This window comes from Monodelphis domestica, chromosome 8 (genome assembly GCF_027887165.1).
Source record: "Monodelphis domestica isolate mMonDom1 chromosome 8, mMonDom1.pri, whole genome shotgun sequence".
Classification (NCBI taxonomy): Eukaryota; Metazoa; Chordata; class Mammalia; order Didelphimorphia; family Didelphidae; genus Monodelphis; species Monodelphis domestica.
The window spans coordinates 179,008,671-179,034,815 of record NC_077234.1 but is presented as its reverse complement, the minus strand read 5'-3'; the positions used below and the strand labels follow the sequence as shown (position 1 = coordinate 179,034,815).

At 38.5% G+C, this 26,145-nt stretch overlaps 2 protein-coding genes across 2 annotated transcripts; both read left to right on the top strand.

Annotated features, from left to right (window-relative positions):
* Positions 1-18,919: 18,919 nt before the first annotated feature.
* Positions 18,920-20,329, top strand: LOC130455965 (probable E3 ubiquitin-protein ligase TRIML1). Its single transcript, XM_056808507.1, has one exon. It carries the CDS (start codon positions 18,920-18,922, stop codon positions 20,327-20,329), a length of 1,410 nt encoding a protein of 469 aa, XP_056664485.1.
* A 3,393-nt stretch (positions 20,330-23,722) lies between these two features.
* LOC130455964 (probable E3 ubiquitin-protein ligase TRIML1) lies at positions 23,723-25,775 on the top strand. The gene has a single exon (XM_056808506.1). The coding sequence runs from the start codon at positions 24,372-24,374 to the stop codon at positions 25,773-25,775; it is 1,404 nt and encodes a 467-aa protein (XP_056664484.1). The 5' UTR covers positions 23,723-24,371.
* The last annotated feature ends 370 nt before the right edge of the window (positions 25,776-26,145 follow it).

Genomic DNA, 26,145 nt, shown 5'->3' with positions numbered 1-26,145 from the left:
ATTCTTCTAAATTACTTATCATATCTCCTTTTATATCTAGTTCATGTATCCATTTTGATCATATCTTAGTGGAATGAACCAGGTAACCCCAGAGACAGGATTAGCAATCTCAATTTGTTTGCTGAGCCCCACAGTTTATATCCCCAAGGATACCACTAGAATCTACAGACACAGTAGATGTGTCTGCAACCTGATCTCCAGAGATCCCACTCTACCCCTGCCCCAGTGGGTGATTAAAGGAGTGGACATCACAAAATCTATTGTCACCAGCCCCTAAGGGCAGGAACTCAAGCTTCACTGAGAACAAACTAGGGACTTTGGTGTTTAGAGGAATGTGGACTAGATCCTTACTCTATCCTAGGCTGTGGCAGTAGGAGAGGAAGAATTAGGAAGTAGCACACAGCATTGAATATGCTATTGAGAGGCTGAGGCACCATTAGCTATGTTGTCTCCCATGAGAGTGGACCCTCTGGTTGTTTGCATGAGGTGAGATCAACTATCTGCTTGTAGTTGCAGTGGCAGATCTGCCCAAGGGCTATGATTGGAAACCTAGGGGGCCAAAATGGCTTCTGGCCAGCTTGAGTCAAGAGTTTGTCTTCACATGGTCTGGATCACAAAGACCAGGAAAGAAAGATCTTCTTTGCCTCTTTCTCAATTGGTAGTATCTCTCAAATCACAGTCACACAGTCACTAAATGTTGATATTGGTATTCCCAAAATGGCACTGGAAAATGCCAAGAGGTCCAGAGGGAAAATCTCCTCTTTTGCAAACCTCCACTGGGTCAAAGCACTCAGGAAAGACAGTTAGCCCCCCCAAAACTATGTCAACATTCCACAGAACTTTGCCTTGTAACTTCTACTGCCTGCAAATTCCAAAGCAAAAGGCAGTTTTGCGGGACTTAAATTTTTGAACCAAAAACCTAAAATCTTTTCTTAATAGTAGATGTAAAGGAAAGTAAGTAAACATATAAGAGATTTATGATTTCATTTATCAGCAGAATTCTCTTTTGCATATGGGAATGCTTGTTTGATTTGGTTTTGTAAAATGTGGGATAAAAATAGATTAAATTTTTAAAAAAATGTGATGGCCCTGAATGAGACACAAAGATAAAATGAGGAGCATAGCAGTCTCAAGGAACATGATATTAAATAAGATATATAATATATATATATATAACACATAATATTTATAATAATAAATGATATTAAATAAGACCAACAGATGAATAAATGCTAGGAAAGAGACAAAATATATTACAAAATAAGTTTTTCTTTTTACCTTCTGTTTCCATATTTTTTCCCCATGTAGTGCTTCCTTTGAATCTTCTTAGAGAACTATCACATCAAAGAAGTTGTTTTAAAACAATATCAATGCTATCCCTTTACCTCCAAATAAAAAGCTGATAATTTCCATGCAAGCCCCACTGCCTAGAAGGATGAATGTGCAAGACAACTTTAGTCTAAAGTGCCTATGAGTGAACAAACACAAGTGTGAATTTTCTGGTCCATTACTGTAGTTTAAAACAAAAAAAGGAAAAGTTGAGAACTCTTTTCTTTTACAAAGATAGAAGCACTGACCAACACAGGAGTTCTCAGCTTTGGAGAAAGGAGTAAAGGGAAGAATTCAAAGAATGAGGGTGCAGAAAAGTCAGGGTAAATTGTGGAGGGGGAGGTTTGATAATAGTAATAGGAAGAAAAGAGGTCTTCTTGAAGAGATGGTAATGATGAATTATGGGATAAGAAGCAAGGTGAGAACTCAGCCCTGGAGCAGAGGCTGAAGCACTATCAAAACTTGAAAGTTCTCACCTTTTGTGGGTGGAGCCAAGGGAGGGGCCAACCCTAGAGGGGAACATAAAGAGACCCCAAGAGCTCAGTCCTGACATCTTTTGCTGCCAGACCCCAAGGGTAAAGGCTGGAGGAATATCTGAGAAGGAAGGAATCAGAAGCCTAGGAGCATGGATGCAAGAAACTTAATTGAAAACCTCAAGGCAGATCTGACTTGCTCTATCTGCCTGGGCTACTTCACTGATCCAGTGATTGTCAAATGTGGCCACAGCTTTTGCAGAGTCTGTCTTCTCAGGTGCAGAGAAGAAGCAGATGCAACATTGAACTGCCCAGAATGCAGAAGAGTCATTGAAGACAGTGATGTGGTGCCTAATAGGAAGTTGGAGAATCTGTCTATGACTGGCAAAAGGCTCAGACCTCATCTGCTTGAGAGCATGGTGGACCTGTAAGTGTGTGATCAGCATGGGGGAAAAAGAGAAGCTCTTCTGTGAAGAGGACCAGAAGCTCCTCTGTGCTCCCTCTGTATTAGCCCCAGGGCACAAGGATCACACAGTGCTTCCCCTGGAAATGGCTGCTCACAAGTGTAAGGACAAGATCAAGCACACCCCGAATACCTTACAACGAGAAAAAGAAGAATTTAGTGTTGCATTGGACAGAGTGAGAAGTAGAGAGGCACTCTGCAAGGAAGATATATACTCTTTGAAACAATCCATTATTTCAGAATACAGGAAAGTCCTCAAATTCTTTTGGGATGAAGAAGAGCTCTATCTACAAAGACTGAACCAGCAACACACAGACAACTTGGCAAAATTGGAGGTCAACAAGACCAAACTTTCACAACAAATTCAAAATGTGTAAAGAATGATTTTAATATAGAGGAGACTTTGGACAAGGAGCCCTTGGAAATGCTCCAAGATATGAAATATGAATAATTACCATCTCCTGAAGAAAACCTGGAAGTGATTGCTTCCTCTGGAATTCTCAAGATGACTTTCTTCTGAGCCAGCCTATAGTGAAAATGGGCATTTTTCTGGATTGTGATGTGTTAATATAAACATCTGTGTTTGAGTTCTCTTTAGATTTATTTTACTTTGATATGTTTTTCCCCTTGCTTTGTAGCTCTTTTTTTAATGTAACCATTGTATTATTCTTATTCTTTATTCTTCTCTTTTTATCTCTACATGTATTTTTCTTATTTTCTCTATATTTCCAAAATTCATCATTTCTAATAAAGTAATAAAATCTAATCATATTCAAATATCATAGTCTCCGAATCATTGCATCTGTGTTATCTCTCATTATTTTGTTCTTTCAAACAAACCTTCCAAGAGAACTTTTATACATACACAACATTTTAGCCTCACAATAAAAGCCTCACAACCTAATCCTGGTAATAGCATCCCTAGCTCAATGAGCAAGAATAACTTCACAGCAATGTAATATTAGGTCAGGTTCTTCATGGTTTGATTCCCATTTAATTTGATCAACATAACCTGTTTGATTCTCAGTTAACATATATTCCCAGGGCCATCTTTTGCTAGACTGTTCCTTGGGCAGAAGGTATAATCTGTTGTGAGTCCCATATTCTTTCCAAAACCAAGTGTTTCCAGCTTGGCCATACTAGTGGTTCTTTTGTTCCAATGCCACATTCCCTCATTAATACAGGATTACCTCCATTGTATGTTGAGTGTTGAAGTAAGACTTCTGGGGGCATCAGAGTGGCTCAGTGGATTGAGAACCAAGCCTAGAGATGGGAGGTCCTAGGTTCAAATCTGGTCTCGGATTCCTTCTAGCTATGTGACCCTGGGCAAGTCACTTAACCCCCATTTCCTAACACATACCACTCTTTTGCCTTGGCACCAATGCACAGTATTGATTCTAAGATGGAAAATAAACTTTTAAAAATAAAATGAAAAAAGTAAGAATTTTGGAGAGTATTTATACTCTCTAAACCACTATTATCTCACCAGAATCAATGTTTGGATTATGTGTATGATCAGGCTTAGATCAACTCCTACCCTCATGCAGATATGTGGGAGATGACCAGATAATCATCATATTCAACTCATCTCAGATACTATTCATTTCCTTAACTCCTTTCTGGAAGCTATAACTCTTGGTGCAGACAGCTCCAATATTGGTAATGCTTCAATATCTATAGTACTTCCTTACATAAAATAGTGACCCTTTTTATTCCTTCCAAATATTCCCATTTTGGCCCCAACTCTGCCAGAGATCAGATCTACTACCCCTACATTCTCTGGATCATCTGAGACAGAATATATTCTTCTCTAGCCCTAATCTTCACTCTATGTGTGTTTCTCACTTTCAGTGAGCTTCTTGTAAACAACTTAATGTAAGGTCCTGGTTTCTAATTCTTTCTGCTATCTGCTTTTTCCCCCCATGATTGAATTCATCCCATTTATACTCAATATCAGAGTTAAGATCTGTGCATTTCCATCAATTCCATTCCTCAACTATTTTCTTTCTTTCTGCTGTATCCTTCCTCAGGTATCCATTTTCCTTTGAACAATACTTTTCAATGCATGCTCTTTCCCCCAAATCCTCCCTTACCATCTCCCCTTGTTCTCCTAGGTTTAAATTAGCTCACATTTCCAAAGGTCTCACTCTTGTCTCTTCCCCTTTACCTTTTAATTCTTAATCTATACACCTTTCAAAAAATTCTTTCTTCATCCCTCAACCATGCCCTCCTTGATGTATGAAAATTCCTCCCTTATCTTGTCCTCTAAGACTCTCTTATGCCCTCATCTTACCTCCCTTCCTCATGATAGGTACTGCCCTTTAAGTCAACTCCCTCTCTTTCATCTCCTTTTTTAACCCCTTGCCCTCCTTTCCCTTTTTTTCTCCACTTTCTTTAGTCCACCAATGGGACACCTATTCTCTCCATTATCCCATCCTTTCTCCCTCCTGTTTCTCTGTATGTAAAGAAGATTTTTACACTCCAAATTATATATGTTGTTCTCTCTTTATCCCAGGCCTAAGTAGGGTTCTAATACTGCCAGTCATCCATCCACTCCTCTCATTCTCTGTGAAAATTCCCTCACTCATTCTTCCTCCAAATGAGATAGTCATCCTATTCTACTTCCTCCTGGTCTATTCTTTTTTTCATTTCAGCTCATTCCATCACAACCTTATTGACCTGAAGTCTCTGATTCATAAATACCCCCTCAAAATACCCAGATAATAATGTCATTCACAAGGTCTATTGATGACATTTCCCTTCCAGGAATCACACAATTTGACCTTTAAAACTCCTTATTTTCTTTACTTTCTTACTTCTTACTTTGCTTTCTTATTTTCTTTACCTTTGGATGTTTCTAATGAATAAAATTTTGGATTGACATTGAGTTTTTTTTGTTTTTGTTTTTGTTTTTTTGCTGAAATGATTGAATATCTTTAGTTCTTTAAATACATTAAACTTTTATAAATATGCTTATCTTTTCTGGATGTTATTCTTGGTTGTAAACCCAATTCTCTCATTCTACAACATACTATATTCATTGTCCTGCATTCTTGGAATGTTGTAGCTGCTATGACTTATGTTATTCTGATTGTAGAGCCACAGTGGTGAAGTTGTTTTTTCTTATTCCTTTGTACTATTTTCTCTATGACCTGGGAGCTATGGAAGTTACCAATGATGCTCTTGTGCATTTTTATCTTTGGGCTCTTTGAGGTGGTGATTGGTGGATTCCTTCCATTTCTATTTTACCTTCTGATTCTAGGATTTTGGAACAACTTTCCTGGATGATTTCTTTGAGTCAAATGCCTATTTTATATTTCATAATGCATTTCATCTCTTTGGCTTATGAATTCCTTTCTCATCCACATGTCTAATAGGTGATATGCTCCCCATTCTTCTAAATTACTTATCATATCTCCTTTTATATCTAGTTCATGTATCCATTTTGATCATATCTTAGTGGAATCAACCAGGTAACCCCAGAGGACAGGATTAGCAATCTCAATTTGTTTGCTGAGCCCCACAATTTATATCCCCAAGGATACCACTAGAATCTACAGACACAGTAGATGTGTCTGCAACCTGATCTCCAGAGATCCCACTCTACCCCTGCCCCAGTGGGTGATTAAAGGAGTGGACATCACAAAATCTATTGTCACCAGCCCCTAAGGGCAGGAACTCAAGCTTCACTGAGAACAAACTAGGGACTTTGGTGTTTAGAGGAATGTGGACTAGATCCTTACTCTATCCTAGGCTGTGGCAGTAGGAGAGGAAGAATTAGGAAGTAGCACACAGCATTGAATATGCTATTGAGAGGCTGAGGCACCATTAGCTATGTTGTCTCCCATGAGAGTGGACCCTCTGGTTGTTTGCATGAGGTGAGATCAACTATCTGCTTGTAGTTGCAGTGGCAGATCTGCCCAAGGGCTATGATTGGAAACCTAGGGGGCCAAAATGGCTTCTGGCCAGCTTGAGTCAAGAGTTTGTCTTCACATGGTCTGGATCACAAAGACCAGGAAAGAAAGATCTTCTTTGCCTCTTTCTCAATTGGTAGTATCTCTCAAATCACAGTCACACAGTCACTAAATGTTGATATTGGTATTCCCAAAATGGCACTGGAAAATGCCAAGAGGTCCAGAGGGAAAATCTCCTCTTTTGCAAACCTCCACTGGGTCAAAGCACTCAGGAAAGACAGTTAGCCCCCCCAAAACTATGTCAACATTCCACAGAACTTTGCCTTGTAACTTCTACTGCCTGCAAATTCCAAAGCAAAAGGCAGTTTTGCGGGACTTAAATTTTTGAACCAAAAACCTAAAATCTTTTCTTAATAGTAGATGTAAAGGAAAGTAAGTAAACATATAAGAGATTTATGATTTCATTTATCAGCAGAATTCTCTTTTGCATATGGGAATGCTTGTTTGATTTGGTTTTGTAAAATGTGGGATAAAAATAGATTAAATTTTTAAAAAAATGTGATGGCCCTGAATGAGACACAAAGATAAAATGAGGAGCATAGCAGTCTCAAGGAACATGATATTAAATAAGATATATAATATATATATATAACACATAATATTTATAATAATAAATGATATTAAATAAGACCAACAGATGAATAAATGCTAGGAAAGAGACAAAATATATTACAAAATAAGTTTTTATTTTTACCTTCTGTTTCCATATTTTTTCCCCATGTAGAGCTTCCTTTGAATCTTCTTAGAGAACTATCACATCAAAGAAGTTGTTTTAAAACAATATCAATGCTATCCCTTTACCTCCAAATAAAAAGCTGATAATTTCCATGCAAGCCCCACTGCCTAGAAGGATGAATGTGCAAGACAACTTTAGTCTAAAGTGCCTATGAGTGAACAAACACAAGTGTGAATTTTCTGGTCCATTACTGTAGTTTAAAACAAAAAAAAGGAAAAGTTGAGAACTCTTTTCTTTTACAAAGATAGAAGCACTGACCAACACAGGAGTTCTCAGCTTTGGAGAAAGGAGTAAAGGGAAGAATTCAAAGAATGAGGGTGCAGAAAAGTCAGGGTAAATTGTGGAGGGGGAGGTTTGATAATAGTAATAGGAAGAAAAGAGGTCTTCTTGAAGAGATGGTAATGATGAATTATGGGATAAGAAGCAAGGTGAGAACTCAGCCCTGGAGCAGAGGCTGAAGCACTATCAAAACTTGAAAGTTCTCACCTTTTGTGGGTGGAGCCAAGGGAGGGGCCAACCCTAGAGGGGAACATAAAGAGACCCCAAGAGCTCAGTCCTGACATCTTTTGCTGCCAGACCCCAAGGGTAAAGGCTGGAGGAATATCTGAGAAGGAAGGAATCAGAAGCCTAGGAGCATGGATGCAAGAAACTTAATTGAAAACCTCAAGGCAGATCTGACTTGCTCTATCTGCCTGGGCTACTTCACTGATCCAGTGATTGTCAAATGTGGCCACAGCTTTTGCAGAGTCTGTCTTCTCAGGTGCAGAGAAGAAGCAGATGCAACATTGAACTGCCCAGAATGCAGAAGAGTCATTGAAGACAGTGATGTGGTGCCTAATAGGAAGTTGGAGAATCTGTCTATGACTGGCAAAAGGCTCAGACCTCATCTGCTTGAGAGCATGGTGGACCTGTAAGTGTGTGATCAGCATGGGGGAAAAAGAGAAGCTCTTCTGTGAAGAGGACCAGAAGCTCCTCTGTGCTCCCTCTGTATTAGCCCCAGGGCACAAGGATCACACAGTGCTTCCCCTGGAAATGGCTGCTCACAAGTGTAAGGACAAGATCAAGCACACCCCAAATACCTTACAACGAGAAAAAGAAGAATTTAATGTTGCATTGGACAGAGTGAGAAGTAGAGAGGCACTCTGCAAGGAAGATATATACTCTTTGAAACAATCCATTATTTCAGAATACAGGAAAGTCCTCAAATTCTTTTGGGATGAAGAAGAGCTCTATCTACAAAGACTGAACCAGCAACACACAGACAACTTGGCAAAATTGGAGGTCAACAAGACCAAACTTTCACAACAAATTCAAAATGTGTAAAGAATGATTTTAATATAGAGGAGACTTTGGACAAGGAGCCCTTGGAAATGCTCCAAGATATGAAATATGAATAATTACCATCTCCTGAAGAAAACCTGGAAGTGATTGCTTCCTCTGGAATTCTCAAGATGACTTTCTTCTGAGCCAGCCTATAGTGAAAATGGGCATTTTTCTGGATTGTGATGTGTTAATATAAACATCTGTGTTTGAGTTCTCTTTAGATTTATTTTACTTTGATATGTTTTTCCCCTTGCTTTGTAGCTCTTTTTTTAATGTAACCATTGTATTATTCTTATTCTTTATTCTTCTCTTTTTATCTCTACATGTATTTTTCTTATTTTCTCTATATTTCCAAAATTCATCATTTCTAATAAAGTAATAAAATCTAATCATATTCAAATATCATAGTCTCCGAATCATTGCATCTGTGTTATCTCTCATTATTTTGTTCTTTCAAACAAACCTTCCAAGAGAACTTTTATACATACACAACATTTTAGCCTCACAATAAAAGCCTCACAACCTAATCCTGGTAATAGCATCCCTAGCTCAATGAGCAAGAATAACTTCACAGCAATGTAATATTAGGTCAGGTTCTTCATGGTTTGATTCCCATTTAATTTGATCAACATAACCTGTTTGATTCTCAGTTAACATATATTCCCAGGGCCATCTTTTGCTAGACTGTTCCTTGGGCAGAAGGTATAATCTGTTGTGAGTCCCATATTCTTTCCAAAACCAAGTGTTTCCAGCTTGGCCATACTAGTGGTTCTTTTGTTCCAATGCCACATTCCCTCATTAATACAGGATTACCTCCATTGTATGTTGAGTGTTGAAGTAAGACTTCTGGGGGCATCAGAGTGGCTCAGTGGATTGAGAACCAAGCCTAGAGATGGGAGGTCCTAGGTTCAAATCTGGTCTCGGATTCCTTCTAGCTATGTGACCCTGGGCAAGTCACTTAACCCCCATTTCCTAACACATACCACTCTTTTGCCTTGGCACCAATGCACAGTATTGATTCTAAGATGGAAAATAAACTTTTAAAAATAAAATGAAAAAAGTAAGAATTTTGGAGAGTATTTATACTCTCTAAACCACTATTATCTCACCAGAATCAATGTTTGGATTATGTGTATGATCAGGCTTAGATCAACTCCTACCCTCATGCAGATATGTGGGAGATGACCAGATAATCATCATATTCAACTCATCTCAGATACTATTCATTTCCTTAACTCCTTTCTGGAAGCTATAACTCTTGGTGCAGACAGCTCCAATATTGGTAATGCTTCAATATCTATAGTACTTCCTTACATAAAATAGTGACCCTTTTTATTCCTTCCAAATATTCCCATTTTGGCCCCAACTCTGCCAGAGATCAGATCTACTACCCCTACATTCTCTGGATCATCTGAGACAGAATATATTCTTCTCTAGCCCTAATCTTCACTCTATGTGTGTTTCTCACTTTCAGTGAGCTTCTTGTAAACAACTTAATGTAAGGTCCTGGTTTCTAATTCTTTCTGCTATCTGCTTTTTCCCCCCATGATTGAATTCATCCCATTTATACTCAATATCATAGTTAAGATCTGTGCATTTCCATCAATTCCATTCCTCAACTATTTTCTTTCTTTCTGCTGTATCCTTCCTCAGGTATCCATTTTCCTTTGAACAATACTTTTCAATGCATGCTCTTTCCCCCAAATCCTCCCTTACCATCTCCCCTTGTTCTCCTAGGTTTAAATTAGCTCACATTTCCAAAGGTCTCACTCTTGTCTCTTCCCCTTTACCTTTTAATTCTTAATCTATACACCTTTCAAAAAATTCTTTCTTCATCCCTCAACCATGCCCTCCTTGATGTATGAAAATTCCTCCCTTATCTTGTCCTCTAAGACTCTCTTATGCCCTCATCTTACCTCCCTTCCTCATGATAGGTACTGCCCTTTAAGTCAACTCCCTCTCTTTCATCTCCTTTTTTAACCCCTTGCCCTCCTTTCCCTTTTTTTCTCCACTTTCTTTAGTCCACCAATGGGACACCTATTCTCTCCATTATCCCATCCTTTCTCCCTCCTGTTTCTCTGTATGTAAAGAAGATTTTTACACTCCAAATTATATATGTTGTTCTCTCTTTATCCCAGGCCTAAGTAGGGTTCTAATACTGCCAGTCATCCATCCACTCCTCTCATTCTCTGTGACAATTCCCTCACTCATTCTTCCTCCAAATGAGATAGTCATCCTATTCTACTTCCTCCTGGTCTATTCTTTTTTTCATTTCAGCTCATTCCATCACAACCTTATTGACCTGAAGTCTCTGATTCATAAATACCCCCTCAAAATACCCAGATAATAATGTCATTCACAAGGTCTATTGATGACATTTCCCTTCCAGGAATCACACAATTTGACCTTTAAAACTCCTTATTTTCTTTACTTTCTTACTTCTTACTTTGCTTTCTTATTTTCTTTACCTTTGGATGTTTCTAATGAATAAAATTTTGGATTGACATTGAGTTTTTTTTGTTTTTGTTTTTGTTTTTTTGCTGAAATGATTGAATATCTTTAGTTCTTTAAATACATTAAACTTTTATAAATATGCTTATCTTTTCTGGATGTTATTCTTGGTTGTAAACCCAATTCTCTCATTCTACAACATACTATATTCATTGTCCTGCATTCTTGGAATGTTGTAGCTGCTATGACTTATGTTATTCTGATTGTAGAGCCACAGTGGTGAAGTTGTTTTTTCTTATTCCTTTGTACTATTTTCTCTATGACCTGGGAGCTATGGAAGTTACCAATGATGCTCTTGTGCATTTTTATCTTTGGGCTCTTTGAGGTGGTGATTGGTGGATTCCTTCCATTTCTATTTTACCTTCTGATTCTAGGATTTTGGAACAACTTTCCTGGATGATTTCTTTGAGTCAAATGCCTATTTTATATTTCATAATGCATTTCATCTCTTTGGCTTATGAATTCCTTTCTCATCCACATGTCTAATAGGTGATATGCTCCCCATTCTTCTAAATTACTTATCATATCTCCTTTTATATCTAGTTCATGTATCCATTTTGATCATATCTTAGTGGAATCAACCAGGTAACCCCAGAGGACAGGATTAGCAATCTCAATTTGTTTGCTGAGCCCCACAATTTATATCCCCAAGGATACCACTAGAATCTACAGACACAGTAGATGTGTCTGCAACCTGATCTCCAGAGATCCCACTCTACCCCTGCCCCAGTGGGTGATTAAAGGAGTGGACATCACAAAATCTATTGTCACCAGCCCCTAAGGGCAGGAACTCAAGCTTCACTGAGAACAAACTAGGGACTTTGGTGTTTAGAGGAATGTGGACTAGATCCTTACTCTATCCTAGGCTGTGGCAGTAGGAGAGGAAGAATTAGGAAGTAGCACACAGCATTGAATATGCTATTGAGAGGCTGAGGCACCATTAGCTATGTTGTCTCCCATGAGAGTGGACCCTCTGGTTGTTTGCATGAGGTGAGATCAACTATCTGCTTGTAGTTGCAGTGGCAGATCTGCCCAAGGGCTATGATTGGAAACCTAGGGGGCCAAAATGGCTTCTGGCCAGCTTGAGTCAAGAGTTTGTCTTCACATGGTCTGGATCACAAAGACCAGGAAAGAAAGATCTTCTTTGCCTCTTTCTCAATTGGTAGTATCTCTCAAATCACAGTCACACAGTCACTAAATGTTGATATTGGTATTCCCAAAATGGCACTGGAAAATGCCAAGAGGTCCAGAGGGAAAATCTCCTCTTTTGCAAACCTCCACTGGGTCAAAGCACTCAGGAAAGACAGTTAGCCCCCCCAAAACTATGTCAACATTCCACAGAACTTTGCCTTGTAACTTCTACTGCCTGCAAATTCCAAAGCAAAAGGCAGTTTTGCGGGACTTAAATTTTTGAACCAAAAACCTAAAATCTTTTCTTAATAGTAGATGTAAAGGAAAGTAAGTAAACATATAAGAGATTTATGATTTCATTTATCAGCAGAATTCTCTTTTGCATATGGGAATGCTTGTTTGATTTGGTTTTGTAAAATGTGGGATAAAAATAGATTAAATTTTTAAAAAAATGTGATGGCCCTGAATGAGACACAAAGATAAAATGAGGAGCATAGCAGTCTCAAGGAACATGATATTAAATAAGATATATAATATATATATATAACACATAATATTTATAATAATAAATGATATTAAATAAGACCAACAGATGAATAAATGCTAGGAAAGAGACAAAATATATTACAAAATAAGTTTTTATTTTTACCTTCTGTTTCCATATTTTTTCCCCATGTAGAGCTTCCTTTGAATCTTCTTAGAGAACTATCACATCAAAGAAGTTGTTTTAAAACAATATCAATGCTATCCCTTTACCTCCAAATAAAAAGCTGATAATTTCCATGCAAGCCCCACTGCCTAGAAGGATGAATGTGCAAGACAACTTTAGTCTAAAGTGCCTATGAGTGAACAAACACAAGTGTGAATTTTCTGGTCCATTACTGTAGTTTAAAACAAAAAAAAGGAAAAGTTGAGAACTCTTTTCTTTTACAAAGATAGAAGCACTGACCAACACAGGAGTTCTCAGCTTTGGAGAAAGGAGTAAAGGGAAGAATTCAAAGAATGAGGGTGCAGAAAAGTCAGGGTAAATTGTGGAGGGGGAGGTTTGATAATAGTAATAGGAAGAAAAGAGGTCTTCTTGAAGAGATGGTAATGATGAATTATGGGATAAGAAGCAAGGTGAGAACTCAGCCCTGGAGCAGAGGCTGAAGCACTATCAAAACTTGAAAGTTCTCACCTTTTGTGGGTGGAGCCAAGGGAGGGGCCAACCCTAGAGGGGAACATAAAGAGACCCCAAGAGCTCAGTCCTGACATCTTTTGCTGCCAGACCCCAAGGGTAAAGGCTGGAGGAATATCTGAGAAGGAAGGAATCAGAAGCCTAGGAGCATGGATGCAAGAAACTTAATTGAAAACCTCAAGGCAGATCTGACTTGCTCTATCTGCCTGGGCTACTTCACTGATCCAGTGATTGTCAAATGTGGCCACAGCTTTTGCAGAGTCTGTCTTCTCAGGTGCAGAGAAGAAGCAGATGCAACATTGAACTGCCCAGAATGCAGAAGAGTCATTGAAGACAGTGATGTGGTGCCTAATAGGAAGTTGGAGAATCTGTCTATGACTGGCAAAAGGCTCAGACCTCATCTGCTTGAGAGCATGGTGGACCTGTAAGTGTGTGATCAGCATGGGGGAAAAAGAGAAGCTCTTCTGTGAAGAGGACCAGAAGCTCCTCTGTGCTCCCTCTGTATTAGCCCCAGGGCACAAGGATCACACAGTGCTTCCCCTGGAAATGGCTGCTCACAAGTGTAAGGACAAGATCAAGCACACCCCAAATACCTTACAACGAGAAAAAGAAGAATTTAATGTTGCATTGGACAGAGTGAGAAGTAGAGAGGCACTCTGCAAGGAAGATATATACTCTTTGAAACAATCCATTATTTCAGAATACAGGAAAGTCCTCAAATTCTTTTGGGATGAAGAAGAGCTCTATCTACAAAGACTGAACCAGCAACACACAGACAACTTGGCAAAATTGGAGGTCAACAAGACCAAACTTTCACAACAAATTCAAAATGTGTAAAGAATGATTTTAGTATAGAGGAGACTTTGGACAAGGAGCCCTTGGAAATGCTCCAAGATATGAAATATGAATAATTACCATCTCCTGAAGAAAACCTCGAAGTGATTGCTTCCTCTGGAATTCTCAAGATGACTTTCTTCTGAGCCAGCCTATAGTGAAAATGGGCATTTTTCTGGATTATGATGTGTTAATATAAACATCTGTGTTTGAGTTCTCTTTAGATTTATTTTACTTTGATATGTTTTTCCCCTTGCTTTGTAGCTCTTTTTTTAATGTAACCATTGTATTATTCTTATTCTTTATTCTTCTCTTTTTATCTCTACATGTATTTTTCTTATTTTCTCTATATTTCCAAAATTCATCATTTCTAATAAAGTAATAAAATCTAATCATATTCAAATATCATAGTCTCTGAATCATTGCATCTGTGTTATCTCTCATTATTTTGTTCTTTCAAACAAACCTTCCAAGAGAATTTTATACATACACAACATTTTAGCCTCACAATAAAAGCCTCACAACCTAATCCTGGTAATAGCATCCCTAGCTCAATGAGCAAGAATAACTTCACAGCAATGTAATATTAGGTCAGGTTCTTCATGGTTTGATTCCCATTTAATTTGATCAACATAACCTGTTTGATTCTCAGTTAACATATATTCCCAGGGCCATCTTTAGCTAGACTGTTCCTTGGGCAGAAGGTATAATCTGTTGTGAGTCCCATATTCTTTCCAAAACCAAGTGTTTCCAGCTTGGCCATACTAGTGGTTCTTTTGTTCCAATGCCACATTCCCTCATTAATACAGGATTACCTCCATTGTATGTTGAGTGTTGAAGTAAGACTTCTGGGGGCATCAGAGTGGCTCAGTGGATTGAGAACCAAGCCTAGAGATGGGAGGTCCTAGGTTCAAATCTGGTCTCGGATTCCTTCTAGCTATGTGACCCTGGGCAAGTCACTTAACCCCCATTTCCTAACACATACCACTCTTTTGCCTTGGCACCAATGCACAGTATTGATTCTAAGATGGAAAAAAACTTTTAAAAATAAAATGAAAAAAGTAAGAATTTTGGAGAGTATTTATACTCTCTAAACCACTATTATCTCACCAGAATCAATGTTTGGATTATGTGTATGATCAGGCTTAGATCAACTCCTACCCTCATGCAGATATGTGGGAGATGACCAGATAATCATCATATTCAACTCATCTCAGATACTATTCATTTCCTTAACTCCTTTCTGGAAGCTATAACTCTTGGTGCAGACAGCTCCAATATTGGTAATGCTTCAATATCTATAGTACTTCCTTACATAAAATAGTGACCCTTTTTATTCCTTCCAAATATTCCCATTTTGGCCCCAACTCTGCCAGAGATCAGATCTACTACCCCTACATTCTCTGGATCATCTGAGACAGAATATATTCTTCTCTAGCCCTAATCTTCACTCTATGTGTGTTTCTCACTTTCAGTGAGCTTCTTGTAAACAACTTAATGTAAGGTCCTGGTTTCTAATTCTTTCTGCTATCTGCTTTTTTCCCCCATGATTGAATTCATCCCATTTATACTCAATATCATAGTTAAGATCTGTGCATTTCCATCAATTCCATTCCTCAACTATTTTCTTTCTTTCTGCTGTATCCTTCCTCAGGTATCCATTTTCCTTTGAACAATACTTTTCAATGCATGCTCTTTCCCCCAAATCCTCCCTTACCATCTCCCCTTGTTCTCCTAGGTTTAAATTAGCTCACATTTCCAAAGGTCTCACTCTTGTCTCTTCCCCTTTACCTTTTAATTCTTAATCTATACACCTTTCAAAAAATTCTTTCTTCATCCCTCAACCATGCCCTCCTTGATGTATGAAAATTCCTCCCTTATCTTGTCCTCTAAGACTCTCTTATGCCCTCATCTTACCTCCCTTCCTCATGATAGGTACTGCCCTTTAAGTCAACTCCCTCTCTTTCATCTCCTTTTTTAACCCCTTGCCCTCCTTTCCCTTTTTTTCTCCACTTTCTTTAGTCCACCAATGGGACACCTATTCTCTCCATTATCCCATCCTTTCTCCCTCCTGTTTCTCTGTATGTAAAGAAGATTTTTACACTCCAAATTATATATGTTGTTCTCTCTTTATCCCAGGCCTAAGTAGGGTTCTAATACTGCCAGTCATCCATCCACTCCTCTCATTCTCTGTGACACTTCCCTCACTCATTCTTCCTCCAAATGAGATAGTCATCCTATTCTACTTCCTCCTGGTCTATTCTTTTTTTCATTTCAGCTCATTCCATCACAACCTTATTGACCTGAAGTCTCTGATTCATAAATACCCCCTCAAAATACCCAGATAATAATGTCATTCACAAGGTCTATTGATGGCATTTCCCTTCCAGGAATCACACAATTTGACCTTTAAAACTCCTTATTTTCTTTACTTTCTTACTTCTTACTTTGCTTTCTTATTTTCTTTACCTTTGGATGTTTCTAATGAATAAAATTTTGGATTGACATTGAGTTTTTTTTGTTTTTGTTTTTGTTTTTTTGCTGAAATGATTGAATATCTTTAGTTCTTTAAATACATTAAACTTTTATAAATATGCTTATCTTTTCTGGATGTTATTCTTGGTTGTAAGCCCAATTCTCTCATTCTACAACATACTATATTCATTGTCCTGCATTCTTGGAATGTTGTAGCTGCTATGACTTATGTTATTCTGATTGTAGAGCCACAGTGGTGAAGTTGTTTTTTCTTATTCCTTTGTACTATTTTCTCTATGACCTGGGAGCTATGGAAGTTACCAATGATGCTCTTGTGCATTTTTATCTTTGGGCTCTTTGAGGTGGTGATTGGTGGATTCCTTCCATTTCTATTTTACCTTCTGATTCTAGGATTTTGGAACAACTTTCCTGGATGATTTCTTTGAGTCAAATGCCTATTTTATATTTCATAATGCTTTTCATCTCTTTGGCTTATGAATTCCTTTCTCATCCACATGTCTAATAGGTGATATGCTCCCCATTCTTCTAAATTACTTATCATATCTCCTTTTATATCTAGTTCATGTATCCATTTTGATCATATCTTAGTGGAATCAACCAGGTAACCCCAGAGGACAGGATTAGCAATCTCAATTTGTTTGCTGAGCCCCACAGTTTATATCCCCAAGGATACCACTAGAATCTACAGACACAGTAGCTGTGTCTGCAACCTGATCTCCAGAGATCCCTCTCTACCCCTGCCCCAGTGGGTGATTAAAGGAGTGGACATCACAAAATCTATTGTCACCAGCCCCTAAGGGCAGGAACTCAAGCTTCACTGAGAACAAACTAGGGACTTTGGTGTTTAGAGGAATGTGGACTAGATCCTTACTCTATCCTAGGCTGTGGCAGTAGGAGAGGAAGAATTAGGAAGTAGCACACAGCATTGAATATGGTTCTGAGGAACTGAGGCACCATTAGCTATGTTGTCTCCCATGAGAGTGGACCCTCTGGTTGTTTCCAGGAGGTGAGATCAAGTATCTGCTTGTGGTTGCAGTGGCAGATCTGCCCAAGGGCTATGATTGGAAACCTAGGGGGCCAAAATGGCTTCTGGCCAGCTTGAGTCAAGAGTTTGTCTTCACATGGTCTGGATCACAAAGACCAGGAAAGAAAGATCTTCTTTGCCTCTTTCTCAATTGGTAGTATCTCTCAAATCACAGTCACACAGTCATTAAATGTTGATATTGGTATTCCCAAAATGGCACTGGAAAATGCCAAGAGGTCCAGAGGGAAAATCTCCTCTTTTGCAAACCTCCACTGGGTCAAAGCACTCAGGAAAGACAGTTAGCCCCCCCAAAACTATGTCAACATTCCACAGAACTTTGCCTTGTAACTTCTACTGCCTGCAAATTCCAAAGCAAAAGGCAGTTTTGCGGGACTTAAATTTTTGAACCAAAAACCTAAAATCTTTTCTTAATAGTAGATGTAAAGGAAAGTAAGTAAACATATAAGAGATTTATGATTTCATTTATCAGCAGAATTCTTTTTTGCATATGGGAATGCTTGTTTGATTTGGTTTTGTAAAATGTGGGATAAAAATAGATTAAATTTTTTAAAAAATGTGATGGCCCTGAATGAGACTCAAAGATAAAATGAGGAGCATAGCAGTCTCAAGTAACATGATATTAAATATGATATATAATATATATATATAACATATAATATTTATAATAATAAATGATATTAAATAAGACCAACAGATGAATAAATGCTAGGAAAGAGACAAAATATATTACAAAATAAGTTTTTATTTTTACCTTCTGTTTCCATATTTTTTCCCCATGTAGAGCTTCCTTTGAATCTTCTTAGAGAACTATCACATCAAAGAAGTTGTTTTAAAACAATATCAATGCTATCCCTTTACCTCCAAATAAAAAGCTGATAATTTCCATGCAAGCCCCACTGCCTAGAAGGATGAATGTGCAAGACAACTTTAGTCTAAAGTGCCTATGAGTGAACAAACACAAGTGTGAATTTTCTGGTCCATTACTGTAGTTTAAAACAAAAAAAGGAAAAGTTGAGAACTCTTTTCTTTTACAAAGATAGAAGCACTGACCAACACAGGAGATCTCAGCTTTGGAGAAAGGATTCAAGGGAAGAATTCAAAGAATGAGGGTGCAGAAAAGTCAGGGTAAATTGTGGAGGGGGAGGTTTGATAATAGTAATAGGAAGAAAAGAGGTCTTCTTGAAGAGATAGTAATGTTGAATTATGGGATAAGAAGCAAGGTGAGAACTCAGCCCTGGAGCAGAGACTGAAGCACTATCAAAACATGAAAGTTCTCACCTTTTGTGGGTGGAGTCAAAGGAGGGGCCAACCCTAGACAGGAACATAAAAAGACCCCAAGAGCTCAGTCCTGACATCTTTTGCTGCCAGACCCCAAGGGTAAAGGCTGGAGGAATATCTGAGAAGGAAGGAATCAGAAGCCTAGGAACATGGATGCAAGAAACTTAATTGAAAACCTCAAGGCAGATCTGACTTGCTCTATCTGCCTGGGCTACTTCACTGATCCAGTGATTGTCAAATGTGGCCACAGCTTTTGCAGAGTCTGTCTTCTCAGGTGCAGAGAAGAAGCAGATGCAACATTGAACTGCCCAGAATGCAGAAGAGTCATTGAAGACAGTGATGTGGTGCCTAATAGGAAGTTGGAGAATCTGTGTACCACAGGCAAAAGGCTCAGACCTCATCTGCTTGAGAGCATGGTAGACCTGTATGTGTGTGATCATCATGGGGAAAAAGAGAAGCTCTTCTGTGAAGAGGACCAGAGACTCCTCTGTGCTTCCTGTTTATTAGCCCCAGGGCACAAGGATCACACTGTCCTTCCCCTGGAAATGGCTGCTCACAAGTGCAAGGACAAGATCAAGCACACCCTGAATACCTTACAACAAAAAGAAGAGGAATATAATGTTGCACTAGATAGAGTGAGAAGGAGAGGGAGACTCTGTAAGAAGGATCTATACACTTTGAAAGTATCTGTTAAGGTAGAATACCAGAAACTGCATGACTTCTTATGGGAGGAAGAAGAGCTCTATCTAGAAACACTGGACCAGCAATATAAAAACAACTTGGAAAAACTGGAGCTCAACAAGGCCAAACTGTCACAACAAATTCAAAATCTAGAAAGAATGAAATTAGAACTAGAGGAGAATTTGGACAAGGAGCCCTTGGAAATGCTCCTGGATATGAAGGACACTTTGGCAAGGAATGAGGAGCTGCTCCTTCAAGAACCAGAGGTTGCTTCCCTTGCCTGGAACACCAGCTCCATCATTGGCTTGAGAGAGATGCTCATGAGTTTCCAGAGTGATATAAGTCTTGATCCTGAATCATCCAATCCACATCTCATCCTGTCTGAAGATCTGAAGAGTGTCAAGTATGGAGATGTCCCACAGGACCTTCCTGACAATAAGGAAAGATTTGATGTTGCTCTTGCTGTACTGGGGGCCCAGACCTTCTCTTTAGGCCAATACTATTGGGAAGTGAAAGTAGGAGATAAAACAGAGTGGGAAGTGGGAGTCTGTAAAGATTCAGTCAGGAGAAAAGGGCAACTCTCCTCATTATCTGAGGATCTATTGACCCTAGAAAGCTTTAGATCTGGATATAATTGCTTCCTCTGGAATTCTCAATATAGCATTCATCGAAGTCAACCTATTGAAAAATTGGGTATTTTTCTGGATTATGATAAAAGACATATAGCATTTTATGATGCTGTAGATGGATCTTTAATTTCTAATTTCTCAGAAATAGCCTTTGAAGGGCCTCTTCGCCCTTACTTCTCTCTGTGCTGTCGTAAAGGAGAAAGTGCTCCTGGGTCAATTATGCTAATTAATATGGGAGATTCTCAGTGAGAATTGAATTACAAAGACTTGAAAATTATTTTCTCTTTATTCAAACTCCTGATGAAATGGATAATTATGTAAAATTATCAAACCCTATGAACATAAAGTCTGAACAAGTTGTAGTATGAAATATTGTTTTGCCATAAAAAATGAGAATGAAGATGATAAAACCCTGAAAAGATTTGTATAAAGTGATGCAAAGTGAAGAGAATAGAACCAGGAGAATAACAAAACAATAACATTTAATTTACCATGAAAAACTGAGAATGATTTAAATATTAGCAATATGACAAAAGTTCCAGGACAACTCCAAGGGACTCATGACTAAAAAGGATTTTCACTGCTAGAGAGGAAGCCCATGGGGTCTGAATGTACATTGAAACATACCATTCTTCACTTTATTACCTCAGTGAATTCTTCTTTAGTGTGTAAGCAATACGTGTCTTTTTTTCAAACATGATGAACAAGGAAAAATGTACTTCATGATAATTCATGCCTTGTATCATATTATCTCTCTTCTTGGTTAGGATGGTAGAGAGGAGTATTAAAAGAATGAGATAAAGATTTTTGGACAGAGCTAATGTGAGAATTTGTTTCTCTTGGATAAGTGTATACATATTACTTTAATTGCATATTTATAATAAATTATGTATTATATTATTGTTCTATATAAAATAAAACATAACACATATATAAATACATATATAAAAGTGAATCCAGCTTATTTTGTTTATAGTTGGAGTAGAAGAAGGAGGAAGCAAAGGAGGCAGAAGTGAGTGGGGAGAAAAATAGGAGGGGAAGGGTGAGGGGAGGATGTGGAGGGAGAGGGAAAGTATGAGGTAGAGGAGAAGGCAGAGGAGGATATTAAGGAGGGGGAAACTTGAAGGAGGGAGAGGAAGAGAAGGCAGGAGAGGGGACCGGAGGTAAAAGAGGGCAGGAGGAGGGAGATTAGGGGAGGAAAAAAGGCAAAACCTTTCAAACAGAGCATGAAGAGGAGATAAAAAATGCTAAATGAATATTCATTTGAATTCATGTTGAAATTGTCAATAAAGTTGAGCATGATTATCAAAACCACTTAAAATGAAGTTAATCTTGTTTATGTTTGATAACTTTTAAAAACCGGGTTTTTTTTCTCATTACAATCACGTTAATCTGCAATCATTTCAATTGGAGATCAGCTGCAATGGGAGGCAGAAAAGAAACAGGAAAGAAGGAATTAAGGTAGAAAAAAAGGTAAAGAAAAAGAGATATAACTTCAGATTTCAGAATTTGTGTGTGTGTCTGTTTTCACTTCGACTTAGTGAGTTATTTCAGTTTTTAGAGTCCTAGTTCAGATATACTCCTGGTCCCCCACTAAAACCCCAGTCCATAAATGACCTCAGGTGTTCCAACCTTAGTCCTAGGGCAGAGTTGCTATTGCTATTACAAGCAGACAGCTGATCTCCCCCTGTGGCAACAACCAAAGAATCCACTCTCAAAAGACTGACCATAGGTGATGGAGCCTCAGCCCCTCAACAACCACATTCACCATTGTATGCTACTTCCTGAACTCTTCCTCTCCTGCTGCCACAGCCTAGGATAGAGTAAGGATCTAGTCCACATTCCTCTAAACTCCAAAGTCCCTAGTTTGTTCTCAGTGAAGCTTGAGTTCCTGCCCTTAGGGGCTGGTGACATTAGATCCTGTGATGTCCACTCCTTTAGTCACCAGCTGTGGGATAGGGAGCGATCTCTGGTGGACACACAGCTACTGTGTCTGCAGATTCTAGTGGTATCCTTGGGGATATAAACTGTGGGGCTCAGCAAACAAAGTGAAATTGCTAATCCTGCCCTCTGGGGTTACCTTGTTGATTCCACTAAGATATGATCAAAATGGATACCTGAACTAGATATAAAAGGAGATATGATAAGTAATTTAGAAGAATGGGGAGCATATCACCTATTAGACATGTGGATAAGAAAGGAATTTATAAGCCAAAGAGATGAAAAGCATTATGAAATATAAAATGGACAATTCTGAGTACATCAAATTGAGAAAGTTTTGTACAGAAAAAAAAAATCTTGCCAAGATTAGAAAGAAATCAAGTGGGGGAGGGGGGAATTTGATAGAAGGTCCTAGAGGAAGAGGCATTATATCCAAAAGATACTGAGAACTGTGCCAACTTTATAAGAATAAGAGCAATCCTCCAATTTATAATTGAATAGAAACAGACAATTTTTGGATGAAGAAATTGTGGTTGGGAGAAATGGAGGGAAAATATAGGAAAAAGGAAGGTTAGAAGGTAGACTCGATAGAAAGTAAGGTACGTTTATTTGGGATTTTAGGAAAGGGGAGGCTTGGGAAAGTATAGGAAAATTTTATCTCAGGCAGCTATGCATTGACCAAAGCTCTCCACCCAGGTTCAGTTCTGTCTAGAGTAATGCAAACCCAGAGAATTCTGGGACATCACCTCACACCCTCCAGTATAGCTAAAATGGGGGAAAAAAAAGAGCAAAACAACCAATGTTGGAGGGGATGTAGAAAAAAATAGGGCCACTAATACACAGTTAGGGGAGCAGAGAACTGATCCAACCATATTGGAGGGTAATTTGGCATTATACCCACCAAGTTATAAAATTTTGTAGAGCCCTGTTCCCAAGAATAGGTTAAAAGACAAAGAATGCATGCTTTCCAAAATATTCATAGCATCTCTCTTTGTGGTAGCCAAGAATTAGAAAGTGAGGGGATGCCCATCAATTGGAGAATGGTTAACCAAATGGTGGCATATTATCGTGATGGAATATTCCTGACCCATGAGAAACGATGAGCAGTCTCATTAGGGAAAAAATGGAAAGAATTATCCAGGATTATGAACAGTGATAAGAGCATAACCAGGAGAATATTATATACAGTGGAAGAATTAATACTGAAAGAATAACTTGTGAATGTTACCTCCAGAGAGTGAACTGAAAGGTGAAAACATGAAAGATTTAATTTGTATGAATATGTTGGTCTCCCAGCTGTGATGTGGGGAGGGTGGGCAGGGTCTAGGAATATTGAGAATAGAATTAATTAAAGAGATGTGAAGGAAAACAAGTAAACATATAACAGATTTATGATTTCATTCATCAGCAAACTTATTTTTTGCATATGGAAATATATGTTTTCTTGGGTTTTGTAAAATTTGGAATAAAAATTAAATTAAAAAAAGAAAGGTGATAGCCCTGATTGAGATACCAGACAAAATGAGAACCCTAGAAGCCTCAAGGAACTTCTACTGAATTAGAAAAGATATCTAAAGAACGAAATGTAACATGAAAAATATTATTAAAGAAGATCTATAGATAACAGGAAATAGAGAAGATATTTTACAAAATAAATTTTTATTGCTACGTTCTGCTTTTATATCTTTTTTCCCCAGGTGGAGCTTCCTTTGAATCTTCTTAGAGAACTATCACATCAAAGAAGAAACTTAAAACAATATCAATGCTGTTTCTATACCTACAATTAAAAACCTGATAATTTCCATGCAATCCCCACCTACTAGAAAGATGGAAGTGAAGGTCAGCTTTGGTCTAAAGTGCCTCTGTGTGAACACAAGTGTGAATATTCAGGTCCATTACTGTAGTTAAAACAGAAAAAGGGAAAGTTGAGAACTCAGTCTCAGTTGTTTTACAGATTAGAGAGGCACTGACCTACATAGAAGTTCTCAGCTTTAGAGAGAGGAGTAAAGGGAAGAAATCAAAGAATGAAGGTGCAAAAAAAGGCAGGATAAATTGGGGAAGGGGGAGGTTTGGTAAAAGTAATAGGAAGAAAAGAGGTTTTCTACAGAAGATGGTAATGATGAATTATGGGATAAGAAGCAAGGTGAGAACTCAGCCCTGGAGCAGAGGCTGAAGCACTATCAAAACATGAAAGTTCTCACCTTTTGTGGGTGGAGTCAAAGGAGGGGCCAACCCTAGACAGGAACATAAAGAGACCCCAAGAGCTCAGTCCTGACATCTTTTGCTGCCAGACCCCAAGGGTAAAGGCTGGAGGAATATCTGAGAAGGCAGGAATCAGAAGCCTAGGAACATGGATGCAAGAGACTTAATTGAAAACCTCAAGGCAGATCTGACTTGCTCTATCTGCCTGGGCTACTTCACTGATCCAGTGATTGTCAAATGTGGCCATAACTTTTGCAGAGTCTGTCTTCTCAGGTGCAGAGAAGAAGCAGATGCAGCATTCAAGTGCCCAGAATGCAGAGGAGTCATTGAAGACAGTGATGTGGTGCCTAATAGGAAGTTGGAGAATCTGTCTATGACTGGCAAAAGGCTCAGACCTCATCTGCTTCAGAGCATCACTCTGGCCCTCTGTGATCAGCATGGGGAAAAAGAGAAGTTCTTCTGTGAAGAGGACCAGAGACTCCTCTGTGCTTCCTGTGTATTATCCCCAGGGCACAAGGATCACACAGTCCTTCCCCTGGAAATGGCTGCTGGCAAGTGGGAGGACAAGATCAAGCACACCCTGAATACCTTACAACGAAAAAAAGAAGAATTTAATGTTGCATTGGACAGAGTGACAAAGAGAAGGAGACTCTGTAAGAAGGCTATACGCTCTTTAAAAGAATCTGTTATTTCAGAATACAGGAAACTACATGACTTCTTATGGGAGGAAGAAGAGCTCTATCTAGAAACACTGGACCAGCAATATAAAAACAACTTGGAAAAACTGGAGCACAACACAGCAAAACTGTCACAACAAATTCAAAATCTGGAAAGAATGAAAATAGAACTAGAGGAGAATTTGGACAAGGAGCCCTTGGAAATGCTCCTGGATATGAAGGACACTTTGGCAAGGAATGAGGAGCTGCTCCTTCAAGAACCAGAGGTTGCTTCCCTTGCCTGGAACACCAGCCCCATCACTGGCTTGACCAAGATGCTCAAGAGATTCCAGAGTGATATAAGTCTTGATCCTGAATCAGCCAATCCACATCTCATCCTGTCTGAAGATCTGAAGAGTTTCAAGTATGGAGATGTCCCACAGGACCTTCCTGACAACAAGGAAAGATTTGATAATGCTCTTGCTGTACTGGGGGCCCAGACCTTTACTTCAGGCAAACACTATTGGGAAGTAAAGGTAGGAGATAAGACAGAGTGGGTAGTGGGAGTCTGTAAAGATTCAGTCAGGAGAAAAGGGCAACTCTCCTCATCTGAGAATGTATGGACCTTAGTAAGTTTGAGATCTGGATATCTTTGTGTCCTCTGTAATTCTAAATATGGCACTCATTGGAATTACCCTATAGACCAAATAGGTATTTTTTTGGATTATGATAAAAGACATATAGCATTTTATGATGCCATGAATGGATACTTAATTTCTAGTTTCTCAGACATGGACTTTGAAGGGCCTCTTCGCCCTTACTTCTCTCTATGCTGTCCTAATGGAGAAAGTACTCCTGGGTCAATTATGCTAATTAATATGGGAGATTCTCAGTAAAAAGTGAATGACAATGACTTTTTCTTCATTTGAATTCACGTTAAAACTGACAATACAATTATGTAAAATTGTCAAACCCTATGAGAATAAAGTCTGAACAAGTTGTAGTATATGATTATATGAAATATTGTTGTGATGATTAAAAAAAATCCTGGAAAGATTTGTATGAAATGATGCAAAGTGAAGAGAGCTGAACCAGAAGAATATCATACACTGTAACATTTAATGTAATATGAACAGTTGAGAATGAGTTAAATATTATCAACATGACAAAGCTCCAGGACAACTCCAGGGGACTCTTGACTAAAAAGGATTTTTACTTCTAGAGAAGAAGCCCATGGGGTCTGAATGCACATTGAAATATACCTTT

Bases quoted from the DNA above. Each gene is read 5' to 3' on its own strand.
- LOC130455965 (XM_056808507.1), top strand. From the start codon at position 18,920: ATGGATGCAAGAAACTTAATTGAAAACCTCAAGGCAGATCTGACTTGC.
- LOC130455964 (XM_056808506.1), top strand. From the start codon at position 24,372: ATGGATGCAAGAGACTTAATTGAAAACCTCAAGGCAGATCTGACTTGC.